The 19,081-nt window shown below is 38.3% G+C and overlaps 1 protein-coding gene across 1 annotated transcript in view; it reads left to right on the top strand.

Moving 5' to 3' along the window:
- The window catches only part of ASAP2 (ArfGAP with SH3 domain, ankyrin repeat and PH domain 2), a 119,073-nt gene extending 100,074 nt beyond the window's left edge, over nucleotides 1-18,999 (top strand). The window contains 6 exon segments of the mRNA XM_042446767.1: nucleotides 5,012-5,173; nucleotides 7,467-7,629; nucleotides 10,376-10,440; nucleotides 10,963-11,060; nucleotides 13,776-13,898; nucleotides 15,224-18,999. Of these exon segments, the coding sequence (XP_042302701.1) occupies nucleotides 5,012-5,173; nucleotides 7,467-7,629; nucleotides 10,376-10,440; nucleotides 10,963-11,060; nucleotides 13,776-13,898; nucleotides 15,224-15,298 (686 nt within the window). The 3' untranslated portion in view covers nucleotides 15,299-18,999.
- Nucleotides 19,000-19,081: the final 82 nt, after the last annotated feature.

A 19,081-nucleotide genomic window follows, 5' to 3' on the forward strand; every position in this document is an offset into this window, starting at 1 on the left:
ACATTGTTCCACCTACCTAGCACCAGCTTCATAAATTAAAAAAAAAAATCCCTGTGCGTTTAGTGTCTTTGAAGGGGCTGGACGGGAAACAAAGGCCTCGTGATGTGTCCATCTCCTGTCAGGGTCAGAGAACAACTCTGTGATGTTTGCAAATGGGCTTGATTGTTAGGAGTACCTTGGAAGCAGCTGCCTCTTTTTTTCTGGCAATTTTAGAGCTGAATGAGGAAGCATGTGGCATCCTTCACTCTGGTTCAGCTCTTGTCTCCTAACACTTAGCAGCACCCCTCTAGATTGCTATGCAGAGATTTGAAATTCAGGGGAAAGAAGATGGACCTCGAAAGAAAACAAAAAACATAGTTGCGTTGAGCACATTAGCCCTTCATAAATGTTTGTCTGCTGAAATATACGTACTTTATGCATCTGAAAAGTGGACTGTAGTCCACACAAACACATGCTGGTATCACTAGGGGTGGTACAGTGGTGCAGCCCATACCAGGTGACACCCCAGAAGAGGGGAGACACCCGGTTGGGCCCTCTCCCTCATGCTGTATCCTCCTTTTCCTCCTTTTCCTCATGAAAAGAGGGATGGGGCTGCACTGAGGGAGGCCATGTGTGCTGCCCCCAGAAGCCCCACCAACAGAAGCCTACCCTGGACAGGGTGACACAGAGTGCAGGGGTGCAACTGCAGTTGGTCCTTGATATCTGCTGGAGTTTGGTTCCAGGACCCCCTGTAGATACCAAAATCCATAGACATTCAAGTCCCATTAAATACAGTGGCATAGTAAAATGGTGTCCCTTATATACTTTTTGGAATGTATATATACAGTATTTAAAATATGTCTAATGGCCTGTTGGCTGAAATAAAGACTATTATTATAGTAACATTTAAAATATTTGCAAACCATGGGTGCTTGAATCTGTGGATAAAAAAACAACAACCCATGTATATGGATGCCTGACTGTAACATGTTTATTTTTCAAGGTGCCACAAAACTCCTTTTCTTCCTTTATACCCTTCCCCAAGGCTCCTCCCAGAAGCTCATTGAGGTTATGCAGCTGGCACAATGTTCTTTTGGGGTGATTACAGTGGATGGCAGCATTGGCCTGCCCTGCTTCCCTTGTTAACTTTCTGAGGGGCTGCAAGGGGGGGGCACTTTGTGGGTGCCAGGGTAGTATTTAGGAAGGAAGAACAGCATCTTGCTGGGGGCCTGGTTCAGAGCCTGATACGAGCCAGTAGATGTTGCAGTTTTACATTGTTTTGTGTCCTGTCCTTTCCCCCATGATTACTTGTCAACACAGGTTTTTTTTTCTTTCTTGGAACCTTTTTCCCCAAGAAGGTTTTCTGTGCTCTCTGCATCTCCCTCCCCATGGAGCAAGGCAGGCTCTTTCTTCTCCATCCTGTTTGTAGGGTGTTACAGTGCTATTGATTAGGAGGAGATAATCTGAATGTCCAGGCAAAGCAATACCTAGGAGCTGGCTGCAGCAGAATTGTTACTGCCAGAGCCACTGAGACTGATGGAAAGGGGCACTGTGGCATCTCCTTGTGTATTGTATGTGTTATGATGCAAGAGGTGTCATGCCCTGTAATTGAACTGAACTTTATTGCTAAACGCTATGAGCCGTCACAATTCCACCTACTTAAATAAAATCCAAATGGCAGAATATGTAACTTTAAAATTTGGCATCAAATACAAAATAGAAATGATAAAACAGAAATGTGTCAAGAATATAAAAATGTAAGAAATTTACATTTTTAACAACACCAGCACAATAAAATTCTTTACTGTTAAAACTACTGTTTTTGATGTGTAGCTCTTATCTTAATAGAAGCCAAAGCAAATTTTGCCACCATCTCAATAATATATACATTGTTACTCACTAATAGTACACAAATTTGTTCAAGCAGTGAGCGACTTGTGAGGGAATGAATGGAGAATGTAACCTATGAACCTTTGTCTTGGGGACTGGGGATATGTATAGAGGGCATTTCAGCAGATAATGTTGTATGTCTCCCACTTCCTGAGACTCACAAATACAAATCCTTTGGGCCACAGGAATTTTGTTATATCTTCCTTGCAGATAAACAGTCGGCATACACTGAATCACACGGCTGTATATGCAGTTCTTAAAGGAGCCAGTGTAAGATCAAAAAAATAATGCTCCAATCCAAAGAATGTTTTGAATAATAGGTACCATGGAGAAGATGCTGTATGAGATTGCATGAGTAGATCCCTCTATTTGGAGGCAAGATAATTTTTTTTCTTTAACCTGTTGCTTAATTCTGCTTGAAGAATAGATTTGTAAAACCTCTGCATTAATCCCATAAGAAAAATATATAAAACTTACCTACTTTGCCCAGGAACGTTGAGCTGGAGATTGTAGGTGTTCTAGAAAACATTTTTGGGAAATGAGAGTTACTCATTGTAATTAATTTTATCCAGTATATGGTTAGGGCCACATGAACACCAGTCTGCAGAGAAACTAGACCTGTTTCAGCTCTTAAAAGTGAGGCAGGTATGCAGCCAGCAGGGATTTAAAAACGCTCTGTATAGGTTCTAGGCAAAAGGCACTGTTTTGACCCCATATTTCTGCACCATATAATAATTGTGGGACAATCTTCTTCTTGAATACCTCAAAAGGTCCCTCCCTGATATCTATGAAACCTCAAAAGAGAACTGTTGGAATAGGAAGATTTTAGTTTAACTGAATGAAAAGGTGTGTGCCAAGATAAATTTGATTTAAAGCCTACACCCAAATATTTAAAGTAAGATTCTTGTTCTGTACATTTTGTATTCACTCTCCATCTATAGGAGTTCCTCTTTTCCCCAAAAACTACAACTTTAGTTTTAGAATGGTTGACAATTAGTTGCTCCCTTGAGCAAAAGACATTCAGCTTGTTTAATAGTTTCCTCATCCCAATCAACATGGCAGAAATCAAAACAAGGTCATGAGTATACAGGAGAACTGAGAGTTTAGTTTCCATAATGGAAACTGGAAAGTACTCTGGCCCCCGTAAGTCTCTATTATATGATTTATATAAAAATTGAATAAAAAGGGAGCCAAAAGACATGCCTACCATACTCCTTTTTTGTGGAGATATTATCAGATAGAAATCCATTAGGGCCAAGTCTAACTCTGGGGGATGTATCAGAGTGTAACATTTTAATTAGAAGAAGTAATCTTCTGTCAATATCGGTGGATGCTAACTTTTGCCACAGTTGTTTTCTATTAACTAGATCAAAGGGGGAGCTAAAGTCTATAAATGCAGCATAAAGTTCCTTTCTATCTTTTTGAGTATATTTTTGTACCAAGTGTTGTAAAATAAAGTCTGGTAATTATGAGTGCACTGGTTTCCATGCTTGGAGGAAAGTGCCACAGACATCGACTGGCATCATTTTAGCAATGAATGCAGATGTAAGTCAACCTTATAAAAAAATTATTAGTCACTGCAGAAGCTGGTATTTCCTTCATTCTTCCATAGTGACCAATTTTTCTGCCCCCTGGACCTACCATAGATCTGTTACACAGAACTGCAATACTATACTGAGCTATTCAGGATTGCAGCCCCTGATTGCCTGCCAGTGGTGGTGCTTGTGGGAGAACTAGGGGTATTTCTAATTTTTATGCTGTATTTTATGTTATGGCTGTGTGTTTTTCTCTTCTTGGACTGAAGATGTATTACAGTGGTAGGGAATCTCAGTACCACCAGAAATTTTGGTCTGCAACTTACTTTAGGCCCTCCTCCCATCTTCGTCAAAAGGGCAAGTAACAGTCCAAAATCCCTGAAGAGCCAATGCTTTCCCATGCTTGCCTGATGTTTAGGGATAGCCATTCTGCTAGTGCAGTGCATGTCTCCTCCATTTTTTGCATGACGTTGATATAGAATTGTTTTATCTGCCATGAGAAACAGAATTTTCTTTCACAGATGGCAGCTGGGTTAAAAGTGGAATTGCAAAATAGAAAAACACACCTCAGCTAATTCCCCCCCCCCCTCCCAATTTTTGTTACTTCCCTGTTTCTGTAATGTGTTATGCCACCATTGGTGTGAACTTGACAAGGCAAAACATGTGGCTCTGTGAGAGAGTGTTTGTAGGTCATGGAAATAGAAATGTAGTTCTTGCCTCTTCCTTAAATAAGAAAAGTTCCATTCTTGCTACCTGCTATTATAGAGTTTTTTTTATAAACTATTCTTTCACTTCTGTTCATCCCCAGAGCTGTGACTGACTGTAGTTGAGTTGTCAGAAAAGATTAGTTTTACAGACTGAGGCAGAAACCTGCCCCAGTTTCTGTATCACAAGACCTTTAGGTTTCCTGCTGGAGCAGCTGTTACTGTTCCCCTCTATGTATTTCCCTATCCTGCCATTTTCCCTTTTCCTTGCCTGCTGTGTGCTAAACCCTATTGGCTACAACAGAGAAAAGGAAAGGGCCGGTGGAAGAAGGCAAAAGCTGAACAAAAGGAAATAGATATGAGTGTTGTACTGGTCATGATTGCCATTACCTTCAGAGACAAAAAGGTCTCAGCCAACTGGCTTGGTTAAGAGGAAATTATTATAACTTCTTCCTCACACAATTAATCTATTTCATCAGATACTGTAAGTGGCATGAGTTACAGTGCTATTTATGGCTATAACTTAGCAATAAGATTTATAGCAAAACACTGTTTAAAGGAAGGCACTTGATGATCCACTGCTTAATCATGTGCTGCACTGAATGATACTGTTTTGAAGGGCTTTCCACAGTTTTCTGGGAATGTGTTTTGGAAGGGTGTTCATCCAATATGTGGTCTGTGGTGGCTTGTTCATACATGCTAATCTCTTGATGTCATACTCTGCAGCCATTGCACAATGAACATAAGAGATGCCAATGGACTATAGGCCTAGTCCATGTTCAGATTTGCAGTATATGTGCCACCAAATCACAGCTGATCTACTTAAGGAAAAGTGCTGCTTTGTCCTCATTTCACAGCCAGCAGTAATTATAATAATAATGCAGTGTTTTCCTTTCTTTTTAGTTCAGTCTTCATTTCTTGGCAGTGCTGTTCAGACAACTCCTTCATCGAACACACTGTGGAAGACAAATTCTTTAGGAATGGAAAGCATAAGCAGGCAAAGGTCTTCATCAGATCCACCAACTGTCCATCCCCCTGTTCCACCATTGCGTGTAACATCTACAAGTATGTTTGCACTTTTCCACTGCCTTCTTTCTTTTCTTTTCTTTTACTACATCTACTCGTGGTTGGCCTCAACTTTCCATTCCACAATCCATGATTCTTCCTTTCTGGTGGATGTAGTTTTGAACCTGCTGCTTTACCATCTTGCTGTTTGAGTATAAATGGCTTCTTTCAGCACACTACTGGGGAATGGACATCTCAGGGTAGCTTAGCAGGGATTCAGTTGCCCCACCAGTTTAGAAAGCTGTTTTTAATCATATGAAATTACTGTGGGTTTTTTAAAAAAAATGATTCCTGGACAATTCTGGTATGCTTTGTTCTTGATTACTTCTGAGGTTATACTATGCATGGCTGAATCTTTTTTCATTAAAAACACAACTACAACAAGTGACCTGGTGGTATTAAGTCAAGCTTCATCAAGGCCAGTATGTCTACCAAAGACACTGTCTATTTGTCTAACAGCATTGCTTTAATGTTTCAGGATGGTTTCTCAATTAATCTATTGATTTTTCCTCTCCAGAGTCATCTTGATGTTTGCTTGGAGTTCTTTTGTAGTAGAAAAATCAGGAGGTTAACTCAGACCCCTTCCTGAAACAGTCCACATGAACACTCTTTGTTCAGTTGGTGGATTTTGAAGGTGGATGTATAAGGTTCTAAGAGTCTGTGCTGAGAAAATATTTGGCTTCTGTGCAATTCTCATTTCATCAGAAAGATACTCACTATAGATTTGATTACTTGAACAGCCACTGCTAAGGAACAGCTGTGAAAATTATGTGAATATATACATTTACTGCTTGCCAAAACACCTATAAAAGCATAGAAGACTCAGGATTTACCTTCATTGGCCAGAAGTAGTGAAAGAACTTGTTAGTTCTTGTTCTAGGTAGAGCATTTTGAATTTGCATAATTTTATTTAAAGTCCAAAGTCTGAAGGTAACAACTTTGCTGAAGCTGAGCAAATGTAGGTCTAATCAGTATCTGGATAGGAGGTTTTTGGGGAACTCCATACTGAGTTCAATCACAGAAGGAAAGATATAAATGGAACAAAGACTGAAATGTAAGGATTCTAGACTTTAAAATATTTAGATATCTTTATGAATAAGGTTTCATTCACAATTGTTTCCTTAAATGAATAGGAGGAGGAAAGTTTGCATAATAAAGCCCAAGCTGGAATATCAGAAAACCAAGTTTAAAGACTGGCACACTTAGAAAATTCATTTCCTGTTCCTCAGAATGAGTTGTAGAATTTATACCAAGTTCTGACATTCAAACTTGTCATGTGCTGGCATGCAGAAATAGGCATTGACTATTTGCATACATAAACATAGAATGTTTAATAGTCCATACCCATGCAGTCCATTTCCATTTTTGGAATGGAAGAAATGTGTGAATTGCCCCTACAAAAGTATTAATTTATTCAAGTGACTGATAGCAAACATTCTTTCTGTTGTCAAGGGCTGGGAGGCTTGAAAGCACGAGCCCAAAGTTACATCCTGGGATGTAAAACATGCCAGGGCCTTTTATGAACAGGCTCTCACAGTGCAATTCTGTACATGTATATGCAGAAGAATTCCCCCTGAGTTTACTGGACTTGTGCATATAAAAATGTTAAATGTTTGTAGCTTCAGTCATATTATACTGCCTTGTTTGTAATATAAAGTACGAATTATGTACTGTATATTTCAGAAATTGTTTGCAATTTCTTTTTCTTCTGAGAACAAGCATATGTGGTCATAATGGCCAGAATTGTGGTCTCTTCCAACTCTATGATTCTATGAATTTTCTATCAGCTATATAGCTATGTAACCACGGTAGTCATGTAGCTGGGTAGTATCTCCCAGCCTTAACTCCCCCAGCCTCCACTTGCTAGGCAGGAGCCACTGTGAGCAATAGGGATCTGTTGCCCCGTCCATCAGATTGACATTCCCAACTCCGCCTGTGTGATCTCCACTGTGATAGGTAGCAGGTTTGCTGTTGCAATTCTCTCTCTCACACTGGAGATTGCACGCATAAGAAGGGGTGGGAACATCAGTCATTTGCTTCCCAATTAACAAGGAAATAGACTTCTGTTGCTCACCGTGGTTGCTACTCAGTGAATGGAGATTGGGGAAATTTCTCAGTCCCTATCTATTCCCTAAAACAGTGAATATGTAGGAATCAGGAATATGAACCAGTTGTTCATGCATAATGCTAGGTTATGCATTTGTAATTCCCTTAGAGAATTCCAGCCAGAGTTATTTGGAGTGATTTCCAGCATTTGTCGCTGACTGACATTATTTTATGATAATTTTTATAGATATACTCTCTTCAGCACCACCTCCAGTTGCAAAGACAGCCAGTATTCTTGAAGCTTTGAACCAGCAGTCGAAACAGCCAGCTGTCCCACAAACCAAACCTACACCACCGCCACTTCCTCCACAGCCTCCAAGTAGAATTTCTCAGAAGAAGCCTGCTTCTGGGTAATTTGCAGCATTTACTTCTTAACATTCTGCAGACAAGGATTACTCCTTTTGCTGGATTTCCTTTGTGCTTTATTGAGTTCAGTGTTTCTCAAGGGGAAGGTGGGGTGTGGGGCAGACCTCCTAGGGACATCATCAGGTAGTTGATGCATGTTTTTTTTCAAACATTTACCAGTATTCTACATCAGCCTAAGTACATCAGTCTACTTAATTCCATGTGAGTAACTAAGTAACATCTCCTAGCTGGAACCCCCTTTCCAAGGCTACGTAAACAGCTAGCCGTTGGATTGGACTAAGGAGGTCCCATCAACTTCCCGCTGGGGTTCAAGGAGAATGACATTTCCTCCACCACCCTGTGCCAATGAGCAAAGCTACAATAAGGACTTGCAACAGGGATCCTGGTTCTGATTGTCACAAATGAGTGGAAACATCCTCCTTCTTGCACCCTGACTGGAAACTGAACAGGCCACCTTCACCTGATCCTGATGCTGGCTCTTCAGATGGGTTAAAGAGGCCATGTAATCTTATTGAATACAGATTAGTTAAAGATCTATGACTGTTGGTTATTTATTTATTTATTTATTTATTTGGGGGATTCATATCCCTCTTTTTTACCAAAGTGAGATTCAGGGTGCTATAGAATAATTTTAAAATATAGAACTAAAACACTTATTACAAAAGTTAAAAAATAATTAAATACTACTTATATTAAATCATAAGTAAAAACAGCATATTTAAAACCAATAAAACCATTAAAACAGTACACCACACTATACAAGTTTAAAAATACTACATTATACAAGGTAAAAAATTAGTAACTGCAAAACTGAATGTCAGTTATCAAAAGATTGTGTTAGAAAATTCTATAAACTAAAAAGAAAAAAGAAAAAAGAGAAAATAGTATAAACTAACCCCACTTACCCTAAATGAGATTTACAAATAGCAGCCCATGAAACAGCAATAATGGCAAAAGCTGAAAAAGATTCCAGCAAGCTCACACCCACTGAAAACAACATTCTCCTAAAGGAGGAGTGGGCAAAGTGTGGTCTGCAGAACCCCCAGGTGTCAAAAAAAAATTTTTTTAACCCTAAAATGCCACCAGTGTATCTTCTTGAAAGCACGGGGGCATTTTTGCCATGTTTTTGGCCTCCTCGCTAGAATAGAAATGACTACTATTTGGGGGGGGGGCCTTGTGGGCCTAAAAGGGCTGTGCTGGAGAGAACCTAGAGATTCCTAGAGAAGTTCTCTCTGATATTTTTTTTTATTTGTGGTTTTTCCACTTTCACGGGTGGTGTTTTCTGCACCTCTAACTCCACGGAATGTGGAGGGCTCACTTTATATTGAACCTATATAATGAAATCTTTGGCCATAAGATTATTACAAATACATCAGAACAATTTGGAATTAGTAATCTGAACTATATTTTGGTCAAAGACCGTAAATAAATAAGTCTAAATCTATATCAATCTGAACTTGATCTTCATCTTTTTGTCATCTTTCTCTTAAAAATTCAGTAAAAATATGTAAATGAATCGCCAAAAAGTTTTTTTAGTAACTATTTGGAATAATAACTCACAGAAACTTTAGGTGTACCTACTGTTTCTTGGTACTTTATTATCATGCAATAAAGCTATAGCTTAATATTATAGTGGCTAAACTCGAAAAATGCATTTAAAGCAGATCAGTATTCATAAAACACCTCGCTGGAATTGCACAATATTCATAGCTTCTTTTGTAAATGAAGGAACAACCAACTGGAAATTCAGTGTTACTGATAATCAGTGATCTTATAAGGGCACAGCTTATAGGATATAACAGCCATATAGTTAGGCATACTGAAGATCACTAGAGAATATTTAGATGCAAATTATTGTTTCACTACTTACAGTAGCAAAAATATTCCCACCAGTTATGGAGTGTTGTAATGGTTAATAACCAATGAGGGAACTTTATTACTTAAATTGATTTAACCTTTTTGAACCTATAAGAGGATCCCTAAACACAATGACCTTTGCCAAAAGTTTCTTATATGTCCTGTTTCTAAAATAGAAAAGCTGCTGACTAACTCCATTTTCTGGCCACACAGGTGCCCCACCTCTGAGCTGCAGCAAAAGAAGTTAGGGAGCTGCCTAGTGCAACACTTGGAAATAGCAGCTTCAGAGTAGAGGCTCCTGGAGTAAGGAGTAGAGAGTGAAGTCCACATGCTTTGCAAGAATTTCCATAACTGGCCATGCAGCAGAAATAAGGCAGCAGTCTACTAGTAGATTGTAGACCGCTGCCTTGGTGGCCAGTGGTTAAATGCTGGTATTGCAGCCACAATGCTGTAAGTTCGATCCTAGAGGAGGGCTCCAAGATCCACTCAGCCTTCCATCCTATCATAGGTCAGTAAAATGAGTATGCAGCTTGTTGGGGGCAATTGGTTTACACATTGTAAACTGCTTAGGAAGTGCTAGTTCCCTGATAAGCAGTATAGAAATGTACTTGCTATTGCTATTGGTGGACTGCCATCCTACATGATATTTTTAATTGGACTTAAAAGTAAAGGAGCACTTATTGTACAAACATAAACACACACACCAGTGATGCTGAAAGATTCTGATCCTAAGGAGAAATAGAAGGTCTTCAGTTGAACATTCCTCAACACCAGAAGGATAGTTTTCAGGGCTTAAACGTCCTTGGTGAAAAAGTAAATGGTAAACTATAGAAGGGACTGACATGTAGTAATGCCTGCTTCTCTCCTGAACAGGACTGATAAATCATCCACTTTAACTAACAAGAGCAAGGGATCTGGATCTCTACAGCAGTCCAGTGGTAACCTATTTTTTACATTATAATTTTAATTTTCTACTCTTAACAGCAATTTGGGGCCAAGTAACAATTTTATTGTGATCCTCGATAGTAAAACCTGCATGCAGTGCCTTCACCAGGCTGGGTTTCCACAGGAAAGTGGAAAATGGATATCCATGAAAATAAGTTGCAGTATTTTACCTCCCTGAGGAGATGCTTGAAAACAATGACTAGTTATTGTAAAATTTTCTGGGCTGTAACAAACAAACCACAAACCTGAGTAGCAATTACCAAAACAAGGAGTGCTAATTCTTTAGGACCTGGAAGTATATAAAGTTTTACCAGTATCACTTTTGTACCAGTATCACTGATAGTGATAGTATGTGCTGAACTGCAGCCTGGGTTGTGATAGAGCAGCTGTGACAAGCTACAAATTGTTTTGGTTTGGAATGCAAGAGAGAGGCTGCAGATTGATAGCTAAAACAGGAGTAATTTCTGTTATTTTAAAAGTCGGTTTTGACTGATACCATGTTCTTTTAATCACAGGGGAATCTTCCTCAGCATCTGAAATTGCTGGATCACAAACTACAAACATCTCAGGACCCATCCAACCCCCAGCTCCTATGCCAAGGAAGTCCCAGATGGTAAGTAGTGAAGACTCTACATCAGTCTCTTATAAGGTTGTGTTTGACAGCTCTTCACATTTACAATAAAAACATTATGTGGTATAGCAACCTAAGGTACACAGATGACACAATACTACTAGCAGAAACAAACAGAAACTTGGAGCAATTAATAAAGAGGGTCAAGGTGGAAAGTGCCAAGTTAGGTTTAACATTGAACATTAAGAAAACAACAAGAGGTCATCCTAGATAATGAGAAAATCAAAATAACCAATGAGTTCCCAAACACTGATCAGAATGGAGACTGCAGTCAAGAAATTAGAAGAAGACTAGGTTTGGGAAGGGCAGCTATGAAGGAACTAGACAAGATCCTAAAATGGAAAGATATAACTCTGAAAACTAAAGTGAGGATCGTCCAAGACATCATATTCCCCATCTCTATGTACAGATATGAGAGCTGGGCAGTGAAAAAAGCTGACAGAAAGAAAATAAACTCACTTGAGATGCAGACAGCGAGAAAGACAAACAAATGGGTCATAGAACGGATCAAGCCTGAACTCTCCCTTGAAGCCAGGATGAGGAAATTGAGGCTGTTGCATTTTGGCCACATCATGAGAAGGCATGAATCATTAGAAAAGTCAATAATGCTAGGGAAAGTAGAGGGCAGCCAAAAAAGAGGAAGGCCACATGCCAGATAATTGGACTCAATCAAGAGAGGCCATGGCCCTGAGCCTGCAGGACCTGAGCGGAGCAATGGAGGACGGCGGATCTTGGAGACACCTCATCCATAGGGTCACCATGAGTCCAGGTCAACTTGAGGACAACAACAAGCATACGATGACTCTAGGAGTGAGGGGAACTAATGCAGATTCCAGTGGTCCTCTTTTTTTCTTTATAGCCCTACTTTTGAATATGAACATACACTGTAGATCTGGGCTGATTTCCCAGAAAACTCTGTGAGAAAGTGTGGGTGTGTTGTAACTATAAACCGCAGCCAATGTTTGTTGGAAAAGCTTTGAAAATCTTGCCTACACAATTGCTCTTACCGAGAGAGTCAGTAATACATTGGTCCTGTTTCAGTAATCCAGTTCCATCTGATTCCTCTCCCATGATGGAATTAACACAGTATGTATTGTATGGAAGGACAGGCTATATATACAGTAAGCTAAATGGCTTACTTTTGCTAAAAAGATCTAAGTAAATCACCTTAGCAGAAGCTTTGGTAGGAAAGGACATTAGCTAAATGAAGCTAAATAACTCACTTCACCATCTTTGTTTCTTTCCCAGGCTACTGTGGAAATGAGCCACAAGTTAGATACTTGAAGCAGTACCTCTAGTTTAGAATAGAAACTTAAGATCTGGGAACAGACATTGTGTATATAATTAGGTTTTTGAGGAGTGGTGAGCTAACTTTTCAGTCATAAATACAAATGTCCAACATTTTGTGCTGCAGCTTCTCTAAATGTGGTATTTTTATAGGACATAAGGCATTTTTAAAAAAAGCATACAACCAGAGTCTGTAAGTCATGTTATAAGGAATTATGTTGCTCTGTATGTTTTTGCTTTTTCAAGCCATGAGTACCAAAGTTTTTACATTTTAAGTAGTACAGCACCAATAACTTTAATGTCATTCTTTTAAAAAAACATGGGTAATAATGATTCCTTACTTTAAAGGAGTGATGGGGCTTTTGTCTATTTTTAGAAAAACACATGAAACATAACAGGTTAGTAATGCATGATTAACGTGTTCCTCATATATATCCATATATGTAGAATAAACATCTTAAATACATGTTTGTTCACAGAAGACTTGAAAAGCTTGATAAGAGTGCAAGGACTTGATTAGTGAGTCTTGACATTAATGTTTGTGAGTGCTTAGGAAATTGGCAGTGGGCATTGTGTATCCAAATAAAACTAATCTGTATCTGACTGTTGTGAAAAGATTGAGAACCATTTAGATTAAGAACATGTATAGCAGTGTTTCAGCCTGATGCATGTCTGTTTTGCTGTGTACACTACTCAGGAAACTGGTTGAGTGCATGTACACAGAATATATACACAGAAAGTGTGCCTTTACTATGAGTGTTGTTAAATATGTGCAGTGGCTTTTGGTAGTGAAATGACTTGTGCAAGGAGGCAGAGGTACTAAGTGCAGCTTTGTAAGTATTATTTCACTCATGTTGGGATGTGTGAGTAGCAAAATTTAGCATGTGTTTCAAGTGAAATAGACATAAAATACATTTAAATACTTGTAAGAAAACATATTATGGGAAGGGTTATGGTAATGAGGTAGAGTACTTGCATTAGATCAAGGGAAGGCAATTGTCATGAGTTGAGGGGGCCTCAGGAACATCCCCATTGCATCCCCTTGAATTTTCAAAATACTCTTCCCCTCTGCTATTTCTAGGGGATTTGGGTTTGCCCCACCCTGAGCTCTCTCAGATGCAAGAAAGATCTTTTTAAGACCTAAATTGAATGAGAAATCAACTTACAGTTTGCTTCCCAGATTCCTTAGGATAGGTCAAAAACATGACAGAATCAAACCCCACCATCCGCTAGGTGCATTTTAGTTACAAAACTAAATATGACTCAGTGTAATGTAACTGCTGTCTGGACTTCTTGAATGCAAAGGGCAGAAAGTTGCTGATGTACTAAAGCAAACCACATTTCTGACATACCTGGCTCCTGTTTTCAACATAGTTGGTCTGATCTTGTTTTTGTTTCTCTCTGTCTCAGTCGAAAACAAAGCCCAAGAGAGTAAAAGCAATTTACAACTGTGTAGCAGATAACCCAGATGAACTAACCTTTTCAGAGGGTGATATCATCATAGTTGATGGTGAGGAAGATCAGGAGTGGTGGGTAAGTATGTCAAGGGCTACAATGCATGTTGTTATGCGTATTCTTATGCCAAATGCCATAGGAGCTTAACTCCAACAATCAACAGTTTTTAAGACTACTTAAACTACTCAAAGAAATATGATGGAAAGTGGGATTTCTGTTGGGAAAGGTGAATGAAAGCCTAGTATTTTAGGTGCCTGAGGGCTTTCAGCCAAAGGGCATGAGAGCATCTCTTGTTTTGCTGTAACTTATTTCCTTTGCATTGGGAGTGAGGGGCAGAATTTGCAAAAAGGAAAAATATAAACTTCTTTATCTCACAATCCCTTCTGCCTCCACTCAGGAAACAGATAAAAACCACAAATAGGAAGCCAGTTCACCAGCTAAGTAATCTATATGGGTCTGGTGAAATAAGAGTACCCTTGCTGAGTGGTTATTAGGACAGGATCCAAAGATCTGCAGTGTTCTGCATGTCACTGGGAGCCTGGACTTGTTTTTCTCAAACAGCAACTCTTTCTTTTCTACGTCACAAGGTTAATTCCTTGGGAAACTCAGGAAACTCCAAAACAGTCATGATGCAGCTGTTCAGAGAGTTTTTCTAAAAATGTCAGTGTATATGCCCCAAGCTATGCAAAAATAACATGTTAAGTCTTAATAATCAGTCTGCACACATGTACTACTTGCCATAAATTATCCTTGGATAACATTTAGCTAAACAAACGTTTACTTCTACAAAAAGAGTAACTGAACACAAAATAGGCCTACCCTTTATGTTGTCTTATTCTGTGTCACTTGTGGCACTGAAGGAGAATCATCGTATTGAAAAATGAGATTTTGGATTCTGCATGTGAAAATTTGAAGATAAAATCATGTTTGCTTTTAAAGTAAGATTCAACTTTCATTTTCAGAACTAGGATAGTTTGGGAATTTTAAGTCCCAGTTTTGGGGAAAGGGTGGGAGATAAAGATATGTTAATAATAATAATAATAATATGAAGTCGAAGGCTTTCATGGCCGGCATCCATAGTTTTTTGTGGGTTTTTCAGGCTCTGTGGCCATGTTCTAGAAGAGTTTCTTCCTGACGTTTTGCCAGCATCTGTGTTTTTTTTAAACTTCAGCCTATATGGGTCTGAATAACTTTAATTGTTTTAGTTGGTACATACAACTGATTGTATTATCTTACTAGCTTTCAGTGTTACGAATGGCAGATACAGCAGTGTTGTTTTTATGGTAACTATATTAGATAGCTGGGGAATCATTGTTTTTGAGCAATTATACATGACTACAACATGACCATTCGAGGCATGCCTCAATCTTTGTTTCTTAAAAACAGTGTTATGTCTTTTCTAGATTGGACATATTGATGGAGAACCCAACCGAAAAGGAGCTTTCCCGGTATCATTTGTGCACTTTATTGTTGACTGAATAGATGGAAAGACATTCCATTCCTAGATTTTGCTACAGCTTCCTGCCTGTAATCAAATGTTTCATCAAGATATTGTATGAATCATACACCAATAATTGACTCATTACAGCAATTCTTATGATGTAACTTAAGATTTCTGATTTACTATGGGAGGGTTTACTTTATGCAATTAAACCCTCAAATATTATAATTGGAAAGCCTTCAAAACACAAGATACCAGTTCTGTGAAAAACATGAAATCTGTTTTCATACATTTTGGCATGAAAACTTCCTTGGTGTCCTAGGCACTATGATTTCTCATTCAGTGCACAAAATCATTCCTTGGGCAGACTAGCTGAGCTAAGAGATTAATAGCTTGACTGCATTAATATATTACATTTCAGTGCCTATAATGCATATCACATCTTTGCATTCAGTGTCTTGAGAGTTACTGCAGGACAGTGTAGCTACATTGAAAACTCAATTTTAACAGTGGCAATATCTTCTGCTTTGATGTACTGTAGTATGCTACAGTAATATGAAGGCACAAATTTAGTGACAAATTGTACATAGTGTCCAATTACTTATCTCCCTTGTCCAGATCCATTGGTTAAAATGAGGTTTTCTGAAGGACTTGACTACTTTGTGAAAACGCACAGATGTACCAGAAAGATTCTAGTAAGTGTCCCTAAGGAGCCTCCCCCAATGTATTGGAAAGCAGTTAACAACAAAGATTCTTCTTCAGCCAGATGTGTTTGGAATCCATAAATCCACAATACTCATTAGAAATCCATTCCTTTTCAAATGCCTGGGAAGGGAGGACTGAGAGTTAAAAGTCTGTATTAATGTCCCAGTAATGCACCCAAACCAGGCACTTATGGTGTAACACCACATGATATGTTTCTCACAGACATATACTGACTACAGAATAAAAGAAAATAGACAAGAGAAGGTATGTCTGAACAGAATATTATCCACATATTACTGGACTCTTGCAAGACAATCGGCAAGATTATCACAAAAGCCTGAGATCTGTCACAAAAAGTTCAATGATTACAGTGCACTGAATGGACTGTAGCTATTCCTAAAGTGTGATAGATATCTCCATCAGGCAAACATATTTGCAAAACTGAGTCCAAGGGGCAAAACATGTTGCACAAGGAACAATTAAGTTATTTGAGATCACCTTAACAAACCAATGATTAAATTGCTCATACTTTCCTACTGCCATTAATGGAGAGCAAGCACCTAATGTAGCTAGTATGCTCTAATATCCTGTCCCCTTGTAATACAGAAGAAGGGATGGGAAATATTTATGGCCAGGCTGAGGAACTCTCCTCTCCCCAGATATTACGGTCTATAGCTTCCATTATCCATTACTATTGGTTGTGGTGGCTAGGGCCCCTGGGAATAGTAGATGAAAAGAGTGGAAGAGCCAAAGATTCCCCATTCCTGCTTTATAGGCATAGGACAGAGGGGCAGCTTTGTAAAGCCCTGCCTACCTCCCCCATACCGTGAGGAAGAAGCCTTAAGACTGGGGTGCAAACCTACAGCTCCCTAACATCAAGCAATGTTTCTAAGTAGAAATAGAACTTGCAATATAACCAGCAAATACTTTGCCCTCCTAGCTGGTGACTTAGCGTCAGGCAAAAAGGGTAACATTTCTGCCACTTGAGATGTATGATCATAAACTCTAGCAGGGAATATCTTTTTTCACAGTGTGTGAATGCTGGAAACATATACTTGTATGGGATCTACAAGAAATGAATACTGTAATTGCATATTTATTTATTAAAAACCTTGTTAGAAAGACCTTTGGTTTTACAAAAGAAATATTTTAATAATTTGATGTAGATAATTGCTTTAAACCATGAATCTGCTTACCTCATACTTTATAGATATGAGGGCATACTTTTCTATACTAAATATACATGTGGCATATATGTTACTTCATTCTTCGGTCATCTTTAAAGTAACAAAAAACCATGCTAGTTACCAACTACTGGTAAATAAAACCAAGAAATGGTTTAGTTTGGGGGATTTTATTCACAGTCCCCTTTTAAAAACACAAACACACCATAATTCATGGTGTCCAGACTTTTTGTTTTTAAAGCACATTGTGGTGGGGCAGTGTAGTAGGGTATTGATCCAAATGTTCCCTGTATTAAGGTATACACCACTGTCCTGCAAGCAGTTCAATATCTGTTTGCGGATTCACACTGTATACTTAAAATATACTCAAAAATGTGGTAGGTAACACTGTTAATAATTGTGAATAGATTTCATAATTCCAAATGGATAATAGACTATTACAGAACATAGCAATGTCCTTTTAATGTTTGTATATTGTGATATTGTAACAGGTTTTTATTTTGCATATGCTACCCAAAAATGTGCACTGGTAGCATAGGATTAGAATATCAATGTCCAGGTCACATTGGCTTTGATCACAAGTTTTGTGACTATTGTATCTCTAGATTTATCAAGAGAACTTTGAATTTCTGACTCAGAAATTATGTATATATCGGCTAGCGTAGATTGAAACAGATGGGGAAAGGACCAATTGGTATATTTATATATGGGGAGGAGATGCCAAATCTCACCCTTTATACTACCTTGCTAAAATGGTACATTTGAGACAACTTGTCAAATGTTTGGCTGCAAATCCATTGGCTTATATTAAAAACTCTCTTTAATACAGGCTGTTGCAGTGTTTATGGGGAAAAACTGGAATGTTTCAGGATAGTTTTGTTGCAAGTTTTTAAAGCTAAGTCTGCATATTCAAAGTTCCTGCTAAAATAGATATGTATATTAGAAGAATAGTTTGCCACTACACATTCATTCAGAGCCTGATGGGTTCAGTTTGGCTTTTAACACTATTTTTTATGTTTCTATGCCTGATAAACTCTAGAATATAAACTGGCACATTATTTTGCACGGTTCACTTATGTACAGTATTTTTAACACAGAATCTTAAAAATAATAAGTGCAAAACAGCATTTAGAAGGTTTTTTTAGCCCTTAAATATTATATCTGCAAGGATCCACAGAAAAGACTTTGATGGGGAAATCCCTTTTGCCTCCTGGCAAGTATCTTTTGTAACCCAGGAGACTTTCAAAAGCAGACTCATTATACACAGGTCTGTCAATCAAAGGAGGGGAGGAAAGTCAAAATTCACTCAGTGTAGCTGAAGTGGATATATGGAGCCAGTCTTTGTTTACAAGCATCCTGCAAATACCTAAATCAGGGTTATAGGAAAATTTGAATTAAAAGTATTTCTCACACTACAGTGAGATGACACTAAGACTTGGAATAAAGACTTCTGTTTTAAAAGTTCATAATTTTTGGCACTATTTGACACTCTTAACTATCCGCCAAGTATTTGAATTTCTTCTTTTTTTTAGTGCTATATTTTCAGGTCATATTATCTTTCACAAAATCTGATGATATTCAGCAACCTCTTAGTGAGCACACAATTACTGTGTTAACTATTTTAATAAGGAACATATGACACTTACAATGCAGCTCAGAATGCTATTTGAGATGTATAATTTTCAGTGTGATGGTTTTGATTGTTTAGTTGCAGAGCAACTGTATACATTGTATAACCTCAATCCTTATTTTTAGTGTCTGAATGCATTGATTTATAATTTGAGCATGATTAATTTTACTTTTGTTAAACCAGTCACTTAACTGGAAAAATAAACTACTTTTAAGCCTATATTTGACTTTTGTTACGAAGTGTGTGTGATTGTTAATGAATCAACAGAGTGTCCACATGTATAAATGTATCACCTATCTCT

Source organism: Sceloporus undulatus, chromosome 1, assembly GCF_019175285.1.
Source record: "Sceloporus undulatus isolate JIND9_A2432 ecotype Alabama chromosome 1, SceUnd_v1.1, whole genome shotgun sequence".
Classification (NCBI taxonomy): domain Eukaryota; kingdom Metazoa; phylum Chordata; class Lepidosauria; order Squamata; family Phrynosomatidae; genus Sceloporus; species Sceloporus undulatus.